Source organism: Xyrauchen texanus, chromosome 20 (genome assembly GCF_025860055.1).
Source record: "Xyrauchen texanus isolate HMW12.3.18 chromosome 20, RBS_HiC_50CHRs, whole genome shotgun sequence".
Taxonomy (NCBI): Eukaryota; Metazoa; Chordata; class Actinopteri; order Cypriniformes; family Catostomidae; genus Xyrauchen; species Xyrauchen texanus.
Genome location: NC_068295.1, coordinates 7,197,758 through 7,219,936, shown reverse-complemented (window position 1 = coordinate 7,219,936; position 22,179 = coordinate 7,197,758). Strand labels below are relative to the sequence as shown.

At 37.0% G+C, this 22,179-nt stretch overlaps 2 protein-coding genes across 4 annotated transcripts in view; both read right to left on the bottom strand.

Moving 5' to 3' along the window:
• Positions 1 to 1,995, bottom strand: part of LOC127661025 (TATA-binding protein-associated factor 172-like) — a 54,578-nt gene extending 52,583 nt beyond the window's left edge. For 2 of the 3 annotated variants that reach the window (XM_052151566.1, XM_052151567.1), the window contains exon 1: positions 147 to 299. In XM_052151566.1, the coding sequence (XP_052007526.1) occupies positions 147 to 299 (153 nt within the window). Of the gene's footprint in view, positions 1 to 146; positions 300 to 1,656 lie in introns of those variants that run through there. The other variant, XM_052151568.1, reaches the window with a different exon arrangement.
• A 10,248-nt stretch (positions 1,996 to 12,243) lies between these two features.
• LOC127660892 (protein FAM83H-like) lies at positions 12,244 to 22,179 on the bottom strand. Its single transcript, XM_052151360.1, has 6 exons — positions 22,043 to 22,179; positions 19,940 to 20,394; positions 18,537 to 18,701; positions 18,095 to 18,219; positions 13,404 to 17,943; positions 12,244 to 13,100 (listed from the first exon to the last, which is right to left on the bottom strand). Exons 2-6 carry the CDS (start codon positions 20,384 to 20,386, stop codon positions 13,092 to 13,094), a joined length of 5,286 nt encoding a protein of 1,761 aa, XP_052007320.1. The 5' UTR covers positions 20,387 to 20,394; positions 22,043 to 22,179; the 3' UTR covers positions 12,244 to 13,091.

Sequence of the window (22,179 nt, the reverse complement as noted above, 5' to 3'; positions counted from 1 at the left end):
AAATTTTAGGGCATCTAATTCAGTGACACATCCGGTTAGGTAATGTGTACATTTTCTGCGTGCACATTTAATGTTTTATTTTTCGTTCTGACAACTAAATAGATTTGTGTCAAATAATTGTTTTTGAACAATGCCAAAACACTCACCTTTGATATCAGGTTATTAAGTTCGTGTGGGTGAAGTTTGACAACATCTCCCAGCTGCTGAGCAGCTGCTTTCCTGGTCACAGGAGTCGTACCTGTATCCAGTAAAATAAACAGACGTTCCAACCTGGAGAAACAGAGAGAGGACATGATCATTCACAGAATGAAGACCTGACAATCAGTACATACCAAAGATGCTTTAGGAAAATGATTGAGACAGACTATTGGCAAGTCTATCAGGGAGTATCACAATGATAAAATACTCAAGACTGAAAGCCCACTAAACCCACAATAACACAACCTGGGCCTGGTCGTGTTAATTGTAGGGGTGTAACTATCCATCGATTTGGATCGAAGCAACAATCCAATGTTATCGATACAGCGTGAAAATATCGATATAGACATTTTATTTGAAGATGCACCTTTATTTTAATTCTCTCATGTCAGCCACATAATCTTTAATTACAAATGTGGAAGTTATAGCAAAGAAAACCAGAGAGCGCATGGATAGTTGGAAATAAGTCATAGGTATGCAAGTACTTTGAATAAGATGCAATCAAACGATTGATGATCACTTGTGACGTTATTTGTTATATTATTATCTGTATAATTTCTCTCAACATATGAAGTAACTCATTTTGTTGCGAATGTCCCAATGTGGATACTAAATTTGCACTTTTCAGAGAGCTCAATATATAGTCAAATTATATTTTGGTTACATTTGAGGGCAAAAAAAATTCTAATAATTGTGTACACTAGGCATATAATATCGGAATATCGATCGCAGGGCCCTGAATCGAATCAAACCGAAATCGAACCGCGGCAGACTCTGAAGTATCAGCAAATATCGGTTCGCATCATAAGAGAATCGATACAAGATCGTATCGTGATGAAACATTCAATTTACACCCCAAGATAATGGATGCATTAATTTTATTAATGTTACTAGATATTAGACGAATCTGATCATTTTCGCCACAAAACTGCTTATGTCTATTTACTCTATTTACAAATCCAACCAGCTTCCCTAACGACATCATGACAGACGTTATATCACAACACATTAATCTAATGCATGAATCGAAGTGATGGATTAAGGGCAATGGGAGTTTCCTTAAGTCCAGCTCGCAAAATTAATTTGTGATTAACCATCAGAAGGATGACATTGTATGGGTTAGTCCACTAGTCACCAGTGGATTTGCACATTATCCAAAGATTTAACAGGATAAAGGCGGCCCATTTTGGCAAATCACCAACTATTAGGGTTCCATTCATATCACAAGTGAAATATAAGATAAATCAATGCGAATACATTTGATACAGCATAAAATAATTGCAACTAAAAACTGACACGTTAAATATTTATGGACGTGGGATGTTATTTTGTTTCTGCAGCCTACATCTATGAAGAATGACTTAGAAGCGTCTTATCTGACATCTAAATGCTAATATCAAAAATGAGAAGAATTCAGCAGCAGAGACTTTGGAAACCATACATAGCCATCTAACTCACCTAGAAACGGCCATGTGGGCAGTTAGGGTGTCCGGATTAAGAACCGGGCCCCGGTGATACCGGTTTCGTGTTCGGGCTCGTGCTGTTGTACCGCTGATCGTCGCTTGCGCGTCCAGGCCCGATGTCTCGCGCACGGGCTCAAAATCGCGGGGCTCGCCTCTAAAATATCTCCCACAGCTCCCGGAGACGCTGAGTAACACCTAAACCAGCGCACAGACGAATTCAGCCCTCTGCACTTCCCCAAAGACGATATTTTAATCGAATAAGTGGGGGGAAGTAATTTTGTTGATCACAAAAGAGAAGCCAGGCGGTTGGTTTTATATGAGGAGCCATCTTGCATTTATTCCTTCCTCCATGGCAGGTGCGCCGTGATTGGTTACATGGCTTCGAGCTGACCAATCAAAACGCAATTCTAAAGGGGAAGCACGCAGAAGGAGAATAAATCCTACACCGGAAGCGCGACTTTGTTTTATTTATTTTTATCTCGAGACTTAAAATATTTCAGTAGAAATATAATTGAAAGCTTTCTTAGCTTTGATGAATGTGGAAATAACTTGATAATTAATTTACAGTAAATCATACTCACATAACGTTGATATTCATTTAACAATCGAAATATTGCATGGAAATTTTCATTTTCTAATTGCCATAATCTCCCTATGGTATTTAAATATTCCTTACAAGATTCTCTGTCTGATTGTGTATAAATAGTTAAACTGCAGAGCGAATGCAAACCATAAAAAAATGGAAATACAATAGAATGGGAGTGGGCGTAATACTTGTATTGAATTTAAATGTTTTGTGCCTTTAAATGAAAATAATAATAAAAATAAATTCCAACATTTATAAAACAACAACATTAAAACATTTAGCCAGACTGCGTTTGTTACTTAACACAACACTGCCAACGACTGACCAGTCACCAAAGACAACAACTCAAGAACTGCTTTTTTGCTTCTCTCTCTTTTTTTGTATTTGCTATTTGCAGACGCATAAATTGTGACGTAACCCACAGTATAAACTCCCACCCCCAACACTGACTGACATGTGTCAGTGTAATGCATCGGAAATGCAAGTGCAACGGGAATTGAGATTCCATTTGAATTGTGCTGCATACAGTAGGGAGAGGAAGTGAAATAGCAAACGAGGCAATTGCTTTTGCTTTTTCAATATGACGAGACATTGGAAATACAATTGGATTTGCGTTTCCATTTGAAATTTGGCATAATTTGCACGTTCATGTAAATAAATATGCAAACGGTAATACGCGATTTGCAATTGGGTTCGGATTATGTCTCAATTTATGCGTCCACAAATAGAAAACACAAGCGCAAATACAATTTGCAATTTGTTTTGAAAATAGTCCGGAATATACTTCCATATGTAATCAGAGCTGAAGTAGCAGGTGAAATCCCTGTGATTTGGTTCCCTCTGCTGGTGACTTAAAGTATGAGCTGGTGAATTTCAAGTGAAACGTCTTAAGCTTTGGTTAAAGTTAATTTAAAGGTGCACTAAGTATGTTTTGTTGTCTTTGATTTACTCTGACAACTAGGGGAATGGATGCTGCATCATTGAAATTGAATAGTTTTTAGTACAGGCAGTTACTGAGATTATGCGAGTAATATTCGTCTGGTAGTGTGAGCCTAACATGGCTGCCCCCATGAGGAGACCCTCTGTAGGCTATTGGTATGATTAAAGTCTTCATCTCATGTGAGTTGTCCTGATTTTTATACATTTGTTTAGGAGCAGGACTTTTAATGAGGAAAAAATATTGAGTTTGCCTTTAATATTGCATTTTTTGTGTGTAATTAACAGTTTATATTGATTCCAATGGCAAATCCAGTAAATATAACAGGAAACACAGAATCACATTACATAAACCTAAACCCTTCCCTCTGAACATTCCCACCCAACACAAACACACACCCTAGTGGCCTGACATCAAACCAATAATGACACAAAATTAACAATAAATCAACAGACAGTATTCAGAAAAATTATTAGGATATATTAGGATTCTTCCAAGAAAGCTTTCCTTTGCTCCTCGCCTGGCGCAACACAAGATCTTTCTCAGATGATCTCAGAAATTTGGCCAGGATTGATTGGGGCCTTTCTCCCTCAACAGATCTGCCAGCCAGAACTCTGTGAGCTCAGTCGATTTACAGCTTGTGGCCTGTTATGTCGAGCAAACTCGGGGAAAGCTCATCTAGGAATTTCAACATATCTCTTTCCTCCTCATGATCAGGAATTCCAACAATTCTGACATTATTCCAGTGGCTGCTATTCTAAAGATCTTCAAGCTTTTCAAGAACATGTTCCAAATGAACTTTGGTCATGGGCGGATTAGCGGATAATTCCCTCTCCGATGACTCCATATAATCGATTCGTTTCTCAACATCTGCCACTCTTGTAACTAACTCAGAGAATTTTATTTCCATCGCCGTAATCGATCGACTTATTACAGCGAGATCCTCCAAGTCAGCAAGAACCTTCGTCAGCATCACCGACACGTTGGACATTTTCGCTGGATCTCCTCTCCCGCCACGCCAGGCAGATCAAGTCCCGGTCTGTAGGCCTGGCGGGGCTTTCATCCTGAACACGTAATGTCTTTTAATGTCTCCAGAGCCTGAGGATTTTGACTTCTTTGCCATGTTTTACCTCAAAGAGCAAATGTGTAACTGAGTGTATAGAATTTCACCAGATTATAACATGAGAATAATGAAAAATTTAGCACAGTGCGCGGTGCTCGTCGCTCACACGTCTGCTTCTTGCATGGCATCACTTGACCTCCTAATATTATATTTTTGTTTAGCACATATTTCCTTTTCTCCCACAAATTATTTGTTGTAATTAAACAATAACCGGCAAACCCCCTGTTGAAGACTACTGGACAATAGTAATACCTTATATTACACATGAGTGCATAGAATACTCTCTCTTTTACGTTCTATCTGAAATAATGTTGAGAAAACCCAGCTAAGACCTTGAAACAACTGATATTTACATTCCAGTGTTCAAAATTGAATCCAGGTTGAAAAAGTCCAAAGATTTCATCTTTAAATGCAAAATGTTTGGACTGTGCTGATCTCATCTACTATTAATGATGTTGCACTACACTCTTATAAATAAAGGTTTTAATTTGAGCCAGGTTTTACATCCTCATTCTATACTATAAATATTTTTTGGTTCAAGAAAGTACTTCATATTCTCTAGTTTTCAGAATCTCATCATTCTACTATTGTATTAATAAACTACACCCTCCTTTTGTCCTACATGTCATTTTTGACCCATTTTGAAAACAATTAATTGTAATGACACTAAAAACCCAAATAATGTATTGTATTTATTGTTTAAATGTAGTCTTAAAGCTTAAGGGGTGTATAGATACATACTGAATATTAATGGACTAACATAATGTTTAAAGATTTAAAAAAATATATACATATTGTAAACTTGGCAAACATTGGTCTCAATTCATGTTTATGACAATCACTATTGGATAATATCTCAACTATATTACAACAGTTTCTCATTTATTCTGATTGTAGAAAATCAACAGTGTACATATAAAAGATGCAATTTTTGTACATGCTGATCTCACTAGTGGGGAAGCTTTTGGGGTAGCTGGAGAACATTATGGGGCTAGGGGCTAAAGTTGAGATAATTTGAAATATTTTTAGGTCAAACTTGATTCATAGATGTACAAAAAAAGGCATTAAAGATCTAAAACATCCAGAAACTCAGAAGGTAAAAGTCATAACTGGTTCTTCCCATACCAACCCGGTATCAAAATTGACCTGTTAAGACAATGGATGGAACCATTTGTTTTAAATTTCTCTTAAGTACATAAAAAAAAAAAGCCAGTATCAAAAACTATGCAGTATTTTTTCTTTACCTGTAACTTATTCTTTACCTGTCCTGGATCAAAAATGACCTTATGACAATATGAGAGTCAGAAACCAATACACTGATTTGACCTAATATGTAGCAGGACATTTCAAGAGAACCATTTATCCACCTCTAGAGCCACCCAAATAGGTTCTTGTTAAGAATATGGATCTTCAAAGGTGCTGTAAAGAACCATTGAATAACATTTTTATTGTATTTTTTATTTTGTGATTTTTAAAGCAAAAAGCCATGTGTCACCTTCCAGTATTTCTGGTCACATGAATGTAGCTTACCTCACATGACATCATCTTCACTGACTAAAACACTGGGGTCTAATTATTACACTAAACAGCATCAGAAGAGTTAATGTTGACACAGAGCTATGCGTCAGTGTGACTTTCCAGCTGTCACAGTGCGTGAACGCTCAGAATTGTTGTCATTTGATTGGCTTTATCACTTTGAGGTGTAAGATGTTCCTAATGCATGCTGTTAAACCTGTAGACCTGGTTTTGTCTGTTGGTGCATGATTGTCTGTCTCAGCTTGTTAAAAATCACAGAGCTCAAAAGACCAGCACACAAGAAGGACCTACTAAGAGACACTCATGTTGTACTTGCTGGGGGTAAGTGTATCTCTTAATAGTTTTCATCATGGTAAACAGATGTAAAAAGTCAAACTAATATTCCATGATCATATTTGTTGTAATAGCTGTTGAATAAATAATTGAGCACAATGACACCATATTGGTCATACATTCAAGGCAAACTTAACTACTGTATATACTGTATAATGAAGGTAAACTTTAACCAAAAGGTCAACTGTGTTCTTAGGACCAGGGTATTTATCATGTCAGATCGGGAGAGTTTATCACATTGGGAAGAGTTGTTACATGTGTATTGTTATGCAATTTATTCATTACGATATCTGATGGCCAACATAATGGTTATCTTGTTATCTTTACCAATTATTGGAAACTATTTTGAATAGCTTCTACATAATTTACATATCTGTTAATTATTTTTATTTGGATACACTGTGAACTAATTTTTCTGGATTTTAATGCCTATTAATATGTTCTAACCCACAGATTGTTTTGGGGCTTATTGGCATTATCATGTGCATGTCAAATGGTCTGAGTCAGGTGAGAGGAAATTGTTCAATATGACTTCATAGCTTTGTAAAAAGTCAGCAAACAATTATGCATGATCATATTTGCTCTTATATTTATTGTTGGAATAAAGTCGACTTCTCAGAGCAAATATCAGAATTGAATATTGAATCTGACAAATTCAGGTGGAGAGGAAGTTAAATCTTCATAAAAAGTTTGCGCTGCATATCTCCTGTTCAGGAAGTGTTTTGCTCAAATCACCAAACCAGTTAAACCTCCTTTAACTTACAACCAGAGACTGTTGTATTAAAGTGACATAAAAATTCAAGTAAAAGAAAAATGGAAGCCTGAACTTGTAGTAAATTGTCTAAGTTGTATAAACTTATTAGTAGTCTACTTTGTTTGAACATTCATCAAAGATATAAATAACACATATTTTTAGGTAGGTAAACAGTGTCGATCATTTTGCCCAAAGGCTTCCACCTTAATTACTAATTAAAGCCTTTCAATTGCAGAAACGCGTCAGAGGTGGAAATGCCGTCCCAGATAAAAACCCTCTCTACAAAAATAAGGTAAACATATAGTTGGTGTGTACATAGCCTATATAAAGCGGGGTCCAATTTTTTCTCAATACAAATGATATTATCAGGGATATAATAATTCTTCTTTATTTTACGTCATTAGTTTCTTTATTATGTCAAAATTCTACTATCCCACATTACATAGGTGTCTTTAGCTACTATGAACTAATATTAATATACATGCAACACAATGTACTTATTGTAACACTACATGTTGTTCTGGAAAATTCTCAAAAGATTCCTATTTGCTGCTATTGAGGTTGAGGTATGTGTAGGTTTAGGTTTAGGGTTAAGGTGATGGTTTGAGGTTAAGTTTAGGATCAGGGGTAAGGTTAACATTGTAACTTCAGATGTACATAATTTGATGCCTGTACTTTAAATGTAAGTACAATGCAATAACAAATGTGTACATAATAAGTATATTGTATAAAAAGCTTAAGTACAAAGTAGTTAAAGACACCTAATGTAAATTAGTTCCCAAATTTCTAAGAATTTCTGTGAATTTCCAAATTTGAATTCGATTTTAGACACCAGACTTTGAACTCCACTGTACTGTATATATATATATATATTGTGTAGGCCTAAATATACACATCTCTTATACTCATTCTCCCAGGCTACCTGAAAATGTATATTATAATAGATCTATTTGTTTTCACAGTGGAATATGAATGAGCAGGAGCTTCACATCATTACAAAACTCCTTTCTGTTGGGCTTGTGGATGCAGATCCAAACTATTTGCATCACATCAAAGAATTTAGAGATCTGAGAGGAGGTTCAAGCTGAGTGTCATTCTGAAGATAGCATTCAGACTCTCTTTCACACCTTTAACTCTGATTTAAATTTGAGAGAGGAAACTTGAGATGAATTTACTTTGCTTTGGTTGTTGGTGCTCCAACTAACAAAGATTTTAACCTTTGTCCTCCCAAATGACTTTAATGATCATGAAATGCTTGGACTCCTGTTACTAATCTCAAATGATGTTCAAAACATCTGGATCATCTATTCTGCAAGACTCCACTGAAATGGGCCAAGAGGAAAAAAGAAAAGTGTCTGATGAAGTTTATGTACCCATCAATTCCCATGAAATAGAAGGGTACAAAATCACAGCACTATGAATTATCCTTACGTTATCTAATATTTGCACCAGCAATCATTAAGAATATGTAATTTAAATATTTAATTCTGTGTGTGAAACAGAACAGATTTTTGCCATTTTTATTTAACAAAAATTGCCTTTAGATAAAAATTGCAAGGCCCAGTTAAAATTAGATTGACAGATCTAATTAAAGCAATTCATTTACGCATAGAAAGATATGTTGATGTTATTATATAATAAATAGTTATAATAATAATTTGTGAATAGTGTAACAAAGTCTTAAAGCTTTGTATATGCATGCTAATGTTCTGCAAGTTGCAGTAACACCTTAGTTGTTCTTGCTTAAATAATTTTAATGCATTTATTTTATTATTATTATTAAATTAATGGTACCATAAATGATAGAGAACACAGTGTTGCTATTTATTTTTAGTGATAAGTTCCCAAAAATGTGTATGACATTCATCACTTTTCAATATGGAACTGATCCAGTGGTAGGAGTGGCAGTGGCGTAGTGGCTAAAGCACATAAGTGTTAAGCAGAAGGTTGCTGGTTTGATCCCCACAGCCACCATCATTGTGTCTTTGAGTAAGGCACTTAACTCCAGGTTGCTCCAGGGGGATTGTCCCTGTAATAAAGGCTCTGTAAGTCGCTTTGGTTAAAAGCGTCTGCCAAATGCATAAATGTAATTGATCCTCTGAGATTTATAGGTGCAGTATAACAAAATAGAGCTAATACAAGAAACGTGGTCATGTTTTAGTCCGAGGAACATTTCATTGTAAAACATCATGCACTTTTAATCTTTGGATGGTCTTTCCCTGTTGGAGTAAAGGAGACAACATGAGCTTTTATACAAACAGTATAATGAAATGTTTATAATGTATCACAAAAAACATCACCCCAAACTTTTTTGTTCAAAGTTTGTCCCAGTAAGTACAGCAGCGACACCACAAGCATGTTTTGAAAGAAGAAGAAAGTCAAGCCTGAGTGGCTAAACAGCCCCAGTAAGGGGTCAACCCAGATTCCCACAGTCAGATACACCCAAATGACCATAATGAAAAGAAGACAGGTAAAGACATGAATTCAGTGTCTAGAGTCGTACCAAGTAAATACAGGTATTTAAAACTCTATAATAAAGGTCAACCATAATAAATGAATTACATTTGATTTAATTCTAAGTTAATTTATCAGAAGAAATACACTTACCACCCCAGGTAAGAAATTCCAACAATTCCCAAAGCAGCTAAACCATTTTTGGTTTTAGGGTAGATATGTGGTTCCAATAAGATCTCCCCAAGCAAGATGGGGAGAACAAGAGTGTGCTACAAATTAAACATCCAAAATGAGTTTCATCAGTAATTTGAAGGTCAATGTATTTATCAAAAGATCAATTTATTTGTAAAGTTTGGTGGTATATTAACTTGATATATATTTTTCAAATATATGCAGTTTATTATTATTATTATTATTATGAATGATATCAAACCAACCATAGCATGATTCATCCATGGAGGGAAGAGGCTGTCAATTGAAGCTGGATAGACCAGTTTTCGATCATAGGCAAAAATCAACCAAAAAAGAAGCACTACAAACAACACAGAGCAAGGGGGAAACAGATATAGTTAAAAACAACTAATTAAAAATGTGCATATCTATAACCATAGCACTGTATAAATAACTGATCATTACTTCAAGCTTGGGGTAGTTCACCCAAAAATTTAAAATCTCTTATCATTTACTCACCCTCATGCCATCCCGGATAAGTATGACTTTCTTTCTTCTGTAGAATGCAAACAAAGATTTTTAGAAGAATATTTCAGCTCTGGAGGTCCATACAATGCAAGTGAATCTGTACCAACATTTTGAAGCTCAAAAAAGCACATAAAGGCAGCATAAAGTGGTTAAACCCATACCTTCAGAAGCATATCAATATTAACCAAAATTATCAATATTAATATAATATCAGAAGCAAGTCAACATTTAAGTCCTTTTTTGCAATAAATTCTCCTCCCTGCCCAGTAGGTAGCGATATGCATGAAGAAAATCGCCAAAACAAAAAAACTAAAAAAAAAGAAGAATGTGAAAGTTGAGATTTGTTCACCCACACCTTATCATATCGCTTCTGAAGACACGAATTTAACCACTGGAGTCTTGCTGACTTTATTTGCTTTTGGACCTTCAAAGTTCTGGTCACCATTCACTTGAATAGTATGGACCTACAGAGCTGAGATACAGAGCTAAAAATCTTTGTTTGTGTTCAGCAGAAGAGACAAAGTCATAAACATCTAGAATGGCATGAGGGTGAGTAAATGATGAGAGCACTTTCATTTTTGGTTTCATTATTGATCCTTCAAAGAGCAAAACTCAGTAATCTCAACAATAGAGGGCAGCATGCAAAATAATACATTCATAAATATTAGGTAAAGCTTTATTTATATTGCACCTTTTTAAACCGTGTTTACAAAGTGTTTTACAGATGTTCATATATATATATACAGAGAGAGAGAGAGAGAGAGAGAGAGAGAGAGAGAGATTTAACAACATTTTAAAATAAATAAAGAGATTTTCACTTTAATGTAATAATATGGGGGGGATCTCTAAGGCATGAACCAATCTGTGGATAAAATCTTTCTGATGCATGGTTCATGAAATATAACCATATTTGACTTGTTCAATGATGTGTAAAGCACATAAAATACAAGACATTAACTGGTGAATACATGTCCTACTTGTTCTTTGGCACATATTTGTCTATTGCCAATTAATAGCATGTTAAAAGGTTTCATAAAGCCTAAGAATGTACACCACACATTCAGAATGAGATTTTTATGCCACATTTTCCTTACCATCCCCACTGGAAACACAAAGACAGAAAAGAGCATGTCTTTGCAAAGGCAGAGAAGAGATATTTTTCGGCTTTTACCCACAGGCTGAAAGTCATTTACAGATGCCAGTCCAAAAAACACCATCTGTAAGACCTGAGAAATAAATGTTTAGAAAATATACAAGTTACTTTCAGAACAAGAAAGCTGCCTTTCAAAGAATTAGAGATTAGCCATTTTAAAATATTTAATCTTACCAGGTTTAAAAAAGTGAGGTATTTCCAGGGTCCCCCAAAGACAAATATTCCATCTGGTATATCTGAATCTCCTTTTGCATAAATAGACTGAATAATAAAGGCACACCAGCTGAAAGCAGCTAAGTGGCAAACTTTCTTTAAAATGGAAGTCATGTCTGCAGTCCAATCCAGTTCTGTTGGTAAATAAAACTTTCATTACCATGCAGTGAGTTCTGAAGTGTAGAACTGATCTCGGCCTCACTACAAACCAGAGGAACAAATTCTGATTTATGAGGGAAAAAAGCTTACATTGAGAGCCTAAATTGACATGCTAATTTGCCATGGTCTTTTAAAAGTGCAAATCGTGACAAAGGGCCCATTGTTTTTCTGTTATTTTTCCACCAAATGTCCAATTTTGTTACATGACCTTAAATATTGTGCCCTAAAAATACAATTTTTTTTGTAATTTTGTTTTGCAAAGTGGCATTTAAGCTTAACTGCATGGTTCACATATTTTGCAGCATGACTCAAACTGACAGAGTAGCTAATTTAAGATTGATGATGTCACAAAGTAAGCTTGATCCAAAGCAAGCAACTAAACACAATGCAACAGTCTCTCTGAAAGCAGGCGTTACCATGTTTTTCCCATGTTGTTATCTGGCTGCTCTATTCACTGTGATATATGCTGACTTAATCTTTGTTCCCATATATAATATTCATAATGGTACCAGAGGAGAAGAATTAGTTAAAAAACAGACAGACACAGTCTAATCAGATATTTCGCTTTTTCTTGATAACAAATCCCTTCCATACATATCTGGTTCAAAACTTAATAAGTAGAGATTACATAGATATTAGGGGAACATGCCCTATGTTCTACTTTTATTTTATTTTCATGTCAGTGTAAAACACCTCACTCTGTTTTGAACATAATTCAATCTTACAGCCTTTGGAAGGGATAGCAACATAAACAGATTTTTAAGACATTATTGGTTCTCGTCAAATGCAGTTCACAAAGTCCAGCCAGTGAACCCTTGTCAAAAAACAACTCTTTACAAACATACTTCACAGTTTAAATAAATCAATATCAGTATCTCATCCTCAACTCCCAAAATTGCACATTTTATTTTAAATGCACAATAACCGAATTGTGTCAGACTGGCGTCACATGTTTTCACATTAATGTACCAAATATCGTTGAATATGAAAAGTTTTAAACTGTGACCTCGTTTTTTCTATAATAATTTTTTGTCTTACGGTTTGAATCATTTAAGATACACAGACATAATAACATAATTGTTTGTTGTGTCATCTGAAAATAATTGGAGATCAGATCACAATTTCTGGATACAGAAATCCAGATAATTTCAAAGTCTTCAGCTATGTGTTTCACTATACAATAGGAAATACCAGCCCTGTCTGAACCTTTTTCAAGCAGGAAGTGGTTGTGGTCTGGTCCTCTGTCACACAGTCCATCTGCATAGCTGCTCTTGAATTCAGGGCTAGTGCTAAGGCTAAGAGTTAATTTCAATCTTGTCAAGTTGAATTGCATTGGTTTCCACTCCGTCAAGGTAGGAGGCGCTATTTGTTCGAGTCACGTGTTGTGAGATACTCTGACCATAGTGTGCAGGTTCACAGTAATGAGGTACAGCTGGAGTAAAATATGTCAACGGAGCCGCTCTTCCAAAGGTTTAGTCCCAATTTATGTGGCCTGTGAAAACACCAATATATACATTGTTCTTTAAAATGACAGGAATTTGAAATTGCAGCACACTTTTTGTTTAGTAAACTATCATGTATCATACTTTAAAATGTAACAATTATTTGGGGGAAAACAATCTATCAAATCAATAAAAAAAATTATAAAATTGAAAAGTATTCAAATGTACATTGACTAATACGCATACACTACGCAGGCAATTATAAATATAATTATAAATGTATAAGCTTTTTTTTTATTTAAATCTCTGCTAGGCCTGTAAGTACATGTTTAAGTTCATATCACAGATTCTACCTCAAAACGACTGTAGACCTTTCTCTCTTTACGCAGTACATCCATCTTTTGTAGTAACTTCGCCCGGTCTTCTGCTGTAGCCTTGGATGACCAGGGCCTTCCTGCAGAGTTAACCTCACCCTCTTTGGTTTCAAAAGTCTGTTTGGACTGGGATGCTCTGCTTTGGTTCTTTGCTGAAATTTGTTCTAAAAGAACTTTGGTGTCATCTCTAAGGTTGCTGAATGAGAGAAGATTTGCAGTAGATGACTGATGGGTGGGTAGAATTGATTTTGGTTTCTCTGTAACAGAAGACTGATTTTCTGCATCACTTTGTACAATCAAGTCACGTTTTGATTTTGCAGACACCTCTGCAATGTTTGTCACAGAGTTTTCGGTCTCTGGTGTTGTATTTTTGGTTCTATTAACCTGGATAGGGTCTTGTGCTGTGGAAACCTCAGATTTCTCATGTCCCGTGGGTCTAGCTGAAGTGTCATGCCTCTGAGTTTGCTCATCAATGATTTCATTATTTTGGCACTCATCCTTGTATTTATCAGGTTTTGGGTCATTTTCACAACTGTTAGTGTCTTTTATCACAGGAGGTATAGGTGATTTAGCTTGTGCTTGTGTATGGTTGGGGGAAGAATTTAGTTCCAATTGGCTATCATCACTCTGTGGACAGGGTTGTGCTATATCAGAATTAAAATTCGAACTGCTCTCTAAGGAAGCACAAGGTGCCAAAGAATCAGATTGGGAATGTTCAGCCGAGGAACCTAAGTCTGTGATGACTGTATTTAATGATACGCTGCTGTCTGTTTGAGTAATTTTAGCAGCTGGGATAGGTCCTTGTTTGCTCAAGACTTGACAAACTCTATTGTCTTTTTGCTCATTCATTTTAGGTGACCTGTGTTCTTGTGACAGGCTTGTTTCTGATGAGGTGGTGTCAATGGGCAAGGTTATTTCAAGACATGATGCACTGTCATCTGCTGGACCATGTTCAGCGGATTTGACTTCAGCATTTTGTATGGTGCAAGCTACTGGGGTCAAGAGAATTTTCCCTGAGTTAGTTTCAAGTATAGATGTGCTCACTGAGCCTGTCAGGATCAATTTGTGACCTGTTCCATTGGCGTTCTGGGAAGGGTCTATGTCTGTTGCACTGGGGTGTTGGGAAGAGTCTGTGTCAGTTGCATGGGGATGCTGGGAGGAGTCTGTGTCTTTTGCAATGCATTGTTGGGAAGCATCTGTTGCAGTGGGGTGTTGGGAAGAGTCAGTCCCTGTTGCAGCGGGGTGTTGGAAGGAGTCTGTGCCTATTGCAGTGTGGTGTTGGGAAGAGTCTGTGTCTGTTACAGTGGCCTGCTGGGAAAAGTCTGTGTCTGTTGCAGTGGGGTGTTGGGAAGAGTCTGTGTTGGTTGCAGTGGGTTGTTGGGAAGAGTCTGTGTCTATTGCAGTTGGGTGTTGGGAAGAGTCTAAGTCTATTGCAGTGTGGTGTTGGGAAGATTCTGTGTCTTTTGAGGTGGGGTGATGTAAAGAGACTGTGTTTGTTGCATTGGGCTGCTGGGAAGAGTCAGTGTCTGTTGCAGTTGGATGATCTGTATAGTTGGTGTCTGCTAAAATGGGGTTTTGGGAATGTACACTTTCTGTTTCAGTGGGCTGTTGGGGAGCATCTGTGTCTGTTGCATTTGTCTGCTGGGAAGAGTCTGAGTCTGTTGCAATGGGTTGCTGGGAAGAGTCTGTGTCTGTTGCAGTGGCCTGCTGGGAAGAGTCTGTCTCTGTTGCAGTGGCCTGCTGGGAAGAGTCTGTGTTTGTTGAACTGGGATGCTGAGAAGAGTCTGTGTCTATTGCAGCAGGGTGTTGTGAATAGTCTCTGTCTGTTGCATTAGGGTACTGGGAAGAGTCTGTGTCAGTTACAGTATGTTGCTGGGAAGAGTCGGTCTCTATTGCAGTGTATTGTTGGAAAGAGTCTGTGTTTGATGCAGTGGGGTGATCAAAAGAGATGGTATCTGTTACAGTGGGGTGTTGGGAAGTGTCTGTGTCTGTTGCAGTGGGCTGTTGGAAAGAGTCTGCCCCCATTGTAGGGGAATCTTTGGAGGAGTCTGGACCAGTTGCAGTGGGGGCTTGGGGAAGTTCATTTCCTGTTGTAGTTGATGAGGGGTCTGTCCCAATTGCAGTAGAGTGTTTGCTTTCTGCTGCATTTGGCTGTTGGGAAGAGTCTGCCCCCATTGCAGTTCTTGGTTTGAAAGAGTCTGCACTTATTGCTGTGGGTTTTTGGGAATGTCCACTTTGTGTTGCAGTGGAGTATTGGGAAGAGTCTGACCCAGTTGCAGTGAATTGTTGGAAAGATTCACTTTCTGCTGCAGTAGGCTGCTGGGAAGATACTTCATCTGTTGTAGGGCAGTGTTGGGAAAAGTCTGCCCCCACTGCAAGTGTTTTTTGGGAATGTACACTTTTTGTTGCAATGGGGTCAGCAGACAAATCACATACATGCTTTTGTATACAGACATTTAAAATGGGGGTTGATGAGCCAGATTCTTCTGCAATTTTTTTCTTCAATCGAATTTTTTCAGCATCTGTGGCTCTATGCGAGAGTTCTTCACTAGATTCCCCACATTCAGGGTTATCAAGAGTTTCTTGTTTAACTGGTGCTCTGAGAGTGGCATTTGATGACTTAACTAAGGTTGCTGGGGTCATGAAAACATGCTCTGCCTTTTTAACTGTGTTCCTAGTAAAAGGTTTCTCAGGTGCATCAGACTTTTGGGGGGATTTACCAAGATTGCTTTGAGAAGCTTTGGCTCCTGTAAGTTCAGCTTTACGTTTGGCTGCTAACTCTTTGAAATACCTCAGTCTACAGTCAGGATCATTCATGTCTATGAAAGAAGTTGACCTTTGAAATACTTTTGATGCCAATTCATCGCTTTGGCTATTTCCTTCCAAAACTGCTGATTGTACTTGTTCAGGCAGTTTCTCAACATTATCTACATCAGAAGTTGCACCAACTTTGTTCAGTACTTCCTCAGAGTGTGCAGACTCCATGACTGGGTTATCAACTGTTGCTGGCCTTGCAAAACTGCTCCACTGAAAAGGCTCTCTTGTGCTAGACCTTCTTTTATCCAACCAATGTGACACATGAGCTGAAAGTTTTGAAGTCTCATCTCCATCTTTTTCTCCTAAAGTATCTTTCATCTCTGAAGTATTCAACTCCAAATTTGAATTGAATATTTGTGAGTATCTTAGTCTGGAGCTCTGGACAGTGCGAGTCGGTTTCTTCCTGTGGAACTCTTCAATAATCAGATTGGTCTCTTTAGGTTTACTGTTCTGTGTCTCCTCCACTTTTCCAACCTCAATGTTGCAAGATAACTCTGAAGTTGTTGTAGGCATTGTTTTGATATTTATTTGTGTAATGTCTGCTGGGTGGTTTACTGAACTGTCAAGCAGAGCGGAAGGGTTTTGAATCTGGAGAAGTGTGGGATTTTCCCTAGATGAAGGAATCCTGTTAAACTCCCTGTTACCTGGTCTGATTTTAGCACCTACAGGGCCACAAGGCCCTTCCTGCATAAAATATGGAACGTTATCACAAGAGTCAGATCCTTCAAGTTCAGACAAATCCACTTCTCCAGCATCATCATATGCACTAAGGTAAGAACTGATCCTCCAATCTCGCAGCCCCTGCTTTTGGCTCACATCCTGTGGTTTGTGGTTAACATTGAAGAAATGTTTCTGGTCTTGTAGGTTTGGTTGTGTTGGGGAGGTCTGACAAGCATAAGACTGACCTTTGTTATGTCTCCCGAGATTAGATTTCACAGGCGGTAATAGATTCCTGTCACCGTGTCCTTCCTCCACAGGAGAGTGAGACTGCAAGTATCGTTGAACGTGATCATAATCACCAGGTGGTCCAGCCTCATCTCCCTCATGAGGGTAGCCAGAACCTGAAAACTGATCTACATGGTAGCCTTGGCCTCTAATCCTGCCATACATGTCATAACCAGGCTGTAATCCAGTTCCCTGTTGGTAAAAACCTGGTTCCCTTGCAAAGTGGGTGCCCTGGGTCACTACTTCCTCCTTGTACTGCTTGCCTTTAACTGTGGCATGATTTTGAGGGGGCATGTATTCATAATTAGGTACGTCTGCATTGCCACGCCCTTTGAAGCTAGCTATATTTGTTGGCCCTTTTATTTGTCTTTCATGCTCTATAAATTTATGGTCCCTACGAAATTGTTGATTCACATGCCTCTGAACAGAAGGATTTTCCTCTACTGCAGTGTGAATGGATTCACAACTCCTAAAGGGTAGCATTTTGTGACCAGCATTCACATGGCCATCTGCAGGATATTCAGTCCATTTCATGTCCACAGTTGGATGTTCTCTCTTAAGCATGTGAATCTTATCTGTGTTGTGGTAACTTCCTTGCTCACTGCTGTAGTGTGGAATATTTGCCAAAACATTTTCAACTACTAGTGGCTCTGAGTGGGCAAACAGAATCCGAAACTCTTCATCAAAGGTAGTCACAAGCTGTCCAAGAAACAGATGCGCTAGGCAGCGATGTATCTTCTCAAATGACCACATGAAGCTGCAAAGAAAAATATTATAACAAACATATTTATGCCTGAAGCCAACCTCCAACAATACAACAACACCATAGCAAAACATATTAAAGTGTAAAAAGTACAGATATTTACATTATAATTTTTTTTTATTATAAAAAGACAAAATGCATCTACCTATAGTTGCCACTTAAAACAGCCCTGCAGTCTACCAGTATGAAGCGATCCATCATCTGGCCTTTGAAAGTCTTGCCTGTGCGGCAGAAATAGGTACTGCCAGACACAGTTCTTACTCGCATGAACTGCAAATAAAAATATGTTAATGAATTTGTAATCATTTGAAAAAATTACTCTCAAAGTGAGCCATCTAAAGGTAAACACTAAAAAGTCCCTCTTTCCCTAACATGTATTGTTTATACTAAAATACTCAAAATAGAGCAAAAAGTACCAATAAGATATTGATGGCAAAATCCAAAAATGCTGATACTGTTGCATTGCTTGATATAATTCACATATTAATTGAGTCAAATCAACAGGCCAAACATTCTAAAGCAAAATACTTTTCAGAAGTCCTCAATTTGTTTTGTGTTTAATGTCATAACTTTTGAAAAGCACCTACTTTTATCTCATCCAGATTCACCCTACAGTTGTTCACCATTGCAACAAAATGGTGAGCATTCAGTTCATCAAGAAGAATATAAACAGCTACACCACGCATCGCAGCGCCAAGGATGTCGGCAAAGATATCAACATCTGTAAACACATCCATCACCACGGCAACAACCTAGAACAGGAAATAAAGGGTATTTATGAATTGTGCAATATGCAAAGCAGTCTATTTTTATTATTAACATTATTATTATTATTATTGGCTTTGGTACTGTTTTCACATGTAAGTGGTACATTTTCAAAAGTCTTGTTACTAATCACCTATTACAATCATCAAGAGGAGTTTTTAGCTAATGATCACCATTCTTTTTCAGATGCAATAGTGTTTTTACCTTTTGATCTCTACTTTCCTGTTCCACCCACATGATTTCAGGGCTTAAAACAAGCCCTTTTTAAAAAAAAAATTGTTTTACCAACAATACTTTTAAAACTTAATTATCAAAGATTCAAATATATACATATATTGGAAGTTGCATTTAAAATTCAATTGGCTCAAAAATGTTCTACGTGGAGCACGAAAGTCTGTACGGGATAAAAACAAGCCCTTTTTTTTTTTTTTACCAACAATACTTTTAAAACTTAATAATCAAAGACACCATTGTATATACATATATTGGAAGTTGTATTCAAAATTCAATTGGCTCAAAAAGGATCTGTGAAAAGAAACCCATCGTGAGCCCTGTCAGATAGGTCAGAAGTGGGCATCAGAGAGAAGCAGAGGTCAGGGAACTGTTGTGTCTACTGTAATGCAGTGTGGGCCATTATTTGTTGATCATGTGGTAAACAGAAGCTTTATGGTACCAGAGGCAACTGTCAATTCAATATTGCATAAGAACATTTTGGCATTAAAACAAGTCTGCAGGATATGCAATATTCTTTTACAATCAAGAAGCATACAGCAAATTACATTACTGTATAGGATAGTGCAAGTAATTATTGTATCGTTTCATTGATCACTCTTTTTGATGACGGACTGGATAGATATTACAGGCATTATAGATTTTATGTTGATTTGCCATTAAAATAGACATTTTTCATTCAAAACATGTACTGTATCTTGTACTGATAGTAACTGAATTAACTGGTAGTTAAATTGATTGAAATCAAAAGAAGGTGAATTTAAATTGATCTCATTACATATGCTAAACTTCTTGTGACCATTGTTTCAAAGCAATGCTCTCAAACATTCAAAGAGAAAATTCCAAACCATTCATGACAAGTTTTGAATGAAAGACTTGGTTACCAATTGTTACCATTTGGGATTTTGCTCTAAGCTCTAAGGGACTAAAGACACTACTGCACGTCTTTGAAACATAAAAAAAAATAAAACACTTTTCAGCACACAAAACCCACATGTTGTGCACGCTTGATCAATCTGCGGACTTGCTCCTTGATACTGGGCATCTCAGGCTCAGGTGGGTTGACCAGTGTAGTGACCTCTGTGGGTCCAACAAATCTGTAATGCTCTGGCCAGCCTAATTCAAGGCTTGGAGCATCGTGGTCTGAATGAACAGGCCAGTAGGTGTCGGACGAGCCATCTGCATCTTCGGCCATGTATCTCTTTTCTGGTTGGGCTGTCTGTTGATGCGGAGCCTTCACCATACATTTGATATACTCAATCTCTGAATGGGATAAGAAATCAACCACATCTGCTTCCTGGAGGAATCCATAGTATCCCTCTAAGTCAGCATCAACCAGGGCATCAATAGCCATTCGGTATTCCTCACGATAGTGAAGGGGTAGATAGTTGGGGTCCAGGGGGTTGTCCCCCGCTGAGGAGCACTGGGACCGATGGGCCATATTTACACCTGTACAGATGAAATCAGAGCTAAGCCACTGAGTGTGTCTCATTTATCAGAAGAAAGAAGCAATGCACATCAATTCCACATGAGGGCAGCCCCCTGTTTCTTCAGCACAATCCATTGGAGAACAAAAATATGTACATAGAATATAAAGTAATAAATATTGTAGGTAAATTATAGGAAATATACTTCACAATAATGGTAATGCTTTAGGTATCTTGAACAAACAATGAGCTATTCTTAACAGCATTTATAATCTTGGTTATTGTTCATTTATAAATATAGCTACTATTGTTCATTGGTAGTTCATAATGCATTAACTAATAATGTTGTCAAAACAAAAATTTATTAAACAGTAGGTAGAAACAGGGCCATAGCAAGGTATTCTGGGCCCCCTGACTATATATTGCTCTGGGCCCCTTTCCTATTAAAAAAATACAGTTTAGAATTTGTTTTGGGGCTCCCCTGGAACTGTGGGCCCCAAGAATCGTGTCCACTTTTCACCCCACTAGCTACGGCCATTGGTAGAAATGAACATTAAACAAGATTAATTTAAAAAAATTTAAGTATTGTCCATTGCTAGTTCATGTTAACTATTGCTGTAAAGAATAGTAACATATTACACATATAGCTTATTGTAAAATGTTACCAGAACTTAGGCCTATTTAGGCACAAATTTCCTAATATAGGATCACCCACATTGTAGGCCTATATAGACTATTATTAATTTATACACATTACATTTGATTTAGTTACAAGAATCATATATATATATATATATATATATATATATATATATATATATATATATATATATATAAACTGAGGACTTTTGTTTCTTTTTTAAAGACAATAAGCAATAAGCTAATGTTAATATGTCAGGGTGAAATGAAACCAAAAATAAAACCATGTAGATCAAGAACTATACTGTATGATGTCTATTTCTATTTAAGACGTAAAATGCAAGCATTTGTGGCATAATGTTGATCACCACAAAAAAATTATCTTGGCTCGTTCTTAAAAATCTATGTTGCAGTTATGCAATTACAATGGAAGTGAATGGGGCAATCTGTAAACGTCAAAATACTCACTTTTTCAAAAGTATAACCACAAGACATGTGGTAATGCACATTATACTACAAATGCTCGTATTGCACCCAGAACATTCTTATAAGATATCAATATGTATCTCTCGAATGTGACGTCGTTTTCTTTCTTTTTTCTTTTCATAGTTTTTATAAATAAATAAATGACGTTCAATAGTTTCAGATGTTTAAACATTCTGTGAACCTCCCGTGTTGTTTGAACATATTATTATCAGTCAATACAACTGAATCTGAATCGATCGAGTTCATCACATTAACATCTGCTTCAACCTCTGGGTGTGTCTCGAAAAACAGAGAGCCCACCATTTAACTAAGCGTGCCAACTCCTCTTGTAATTATATATAAATCAATATTTCCAACTTTGTCACAATCTAAACACGTTTTTTAGCCCGAAGAGGATCGACGTGACTCCGTTAGTTTGTGTCGTAGTGAATTCTGAAGCTCCAACAATTTCGCAAACTGACTGCCAGACAAACAGAAACATAAAAAGTTCTGATTATAAAATATGATCACGCGATAGTTTCCACACATGTTAAATGAAAACTTACCACTTTAAAGTGAAGTTCCCCCCTTGTTTAACTGTATGAAGTACTTTCATAGATGCATGACCGTCATGACGAGCGACAGAGGTTTTAACTTTCACTCGATTGGAGAAGGATACGCACATCTCTGCCAACACACGCAC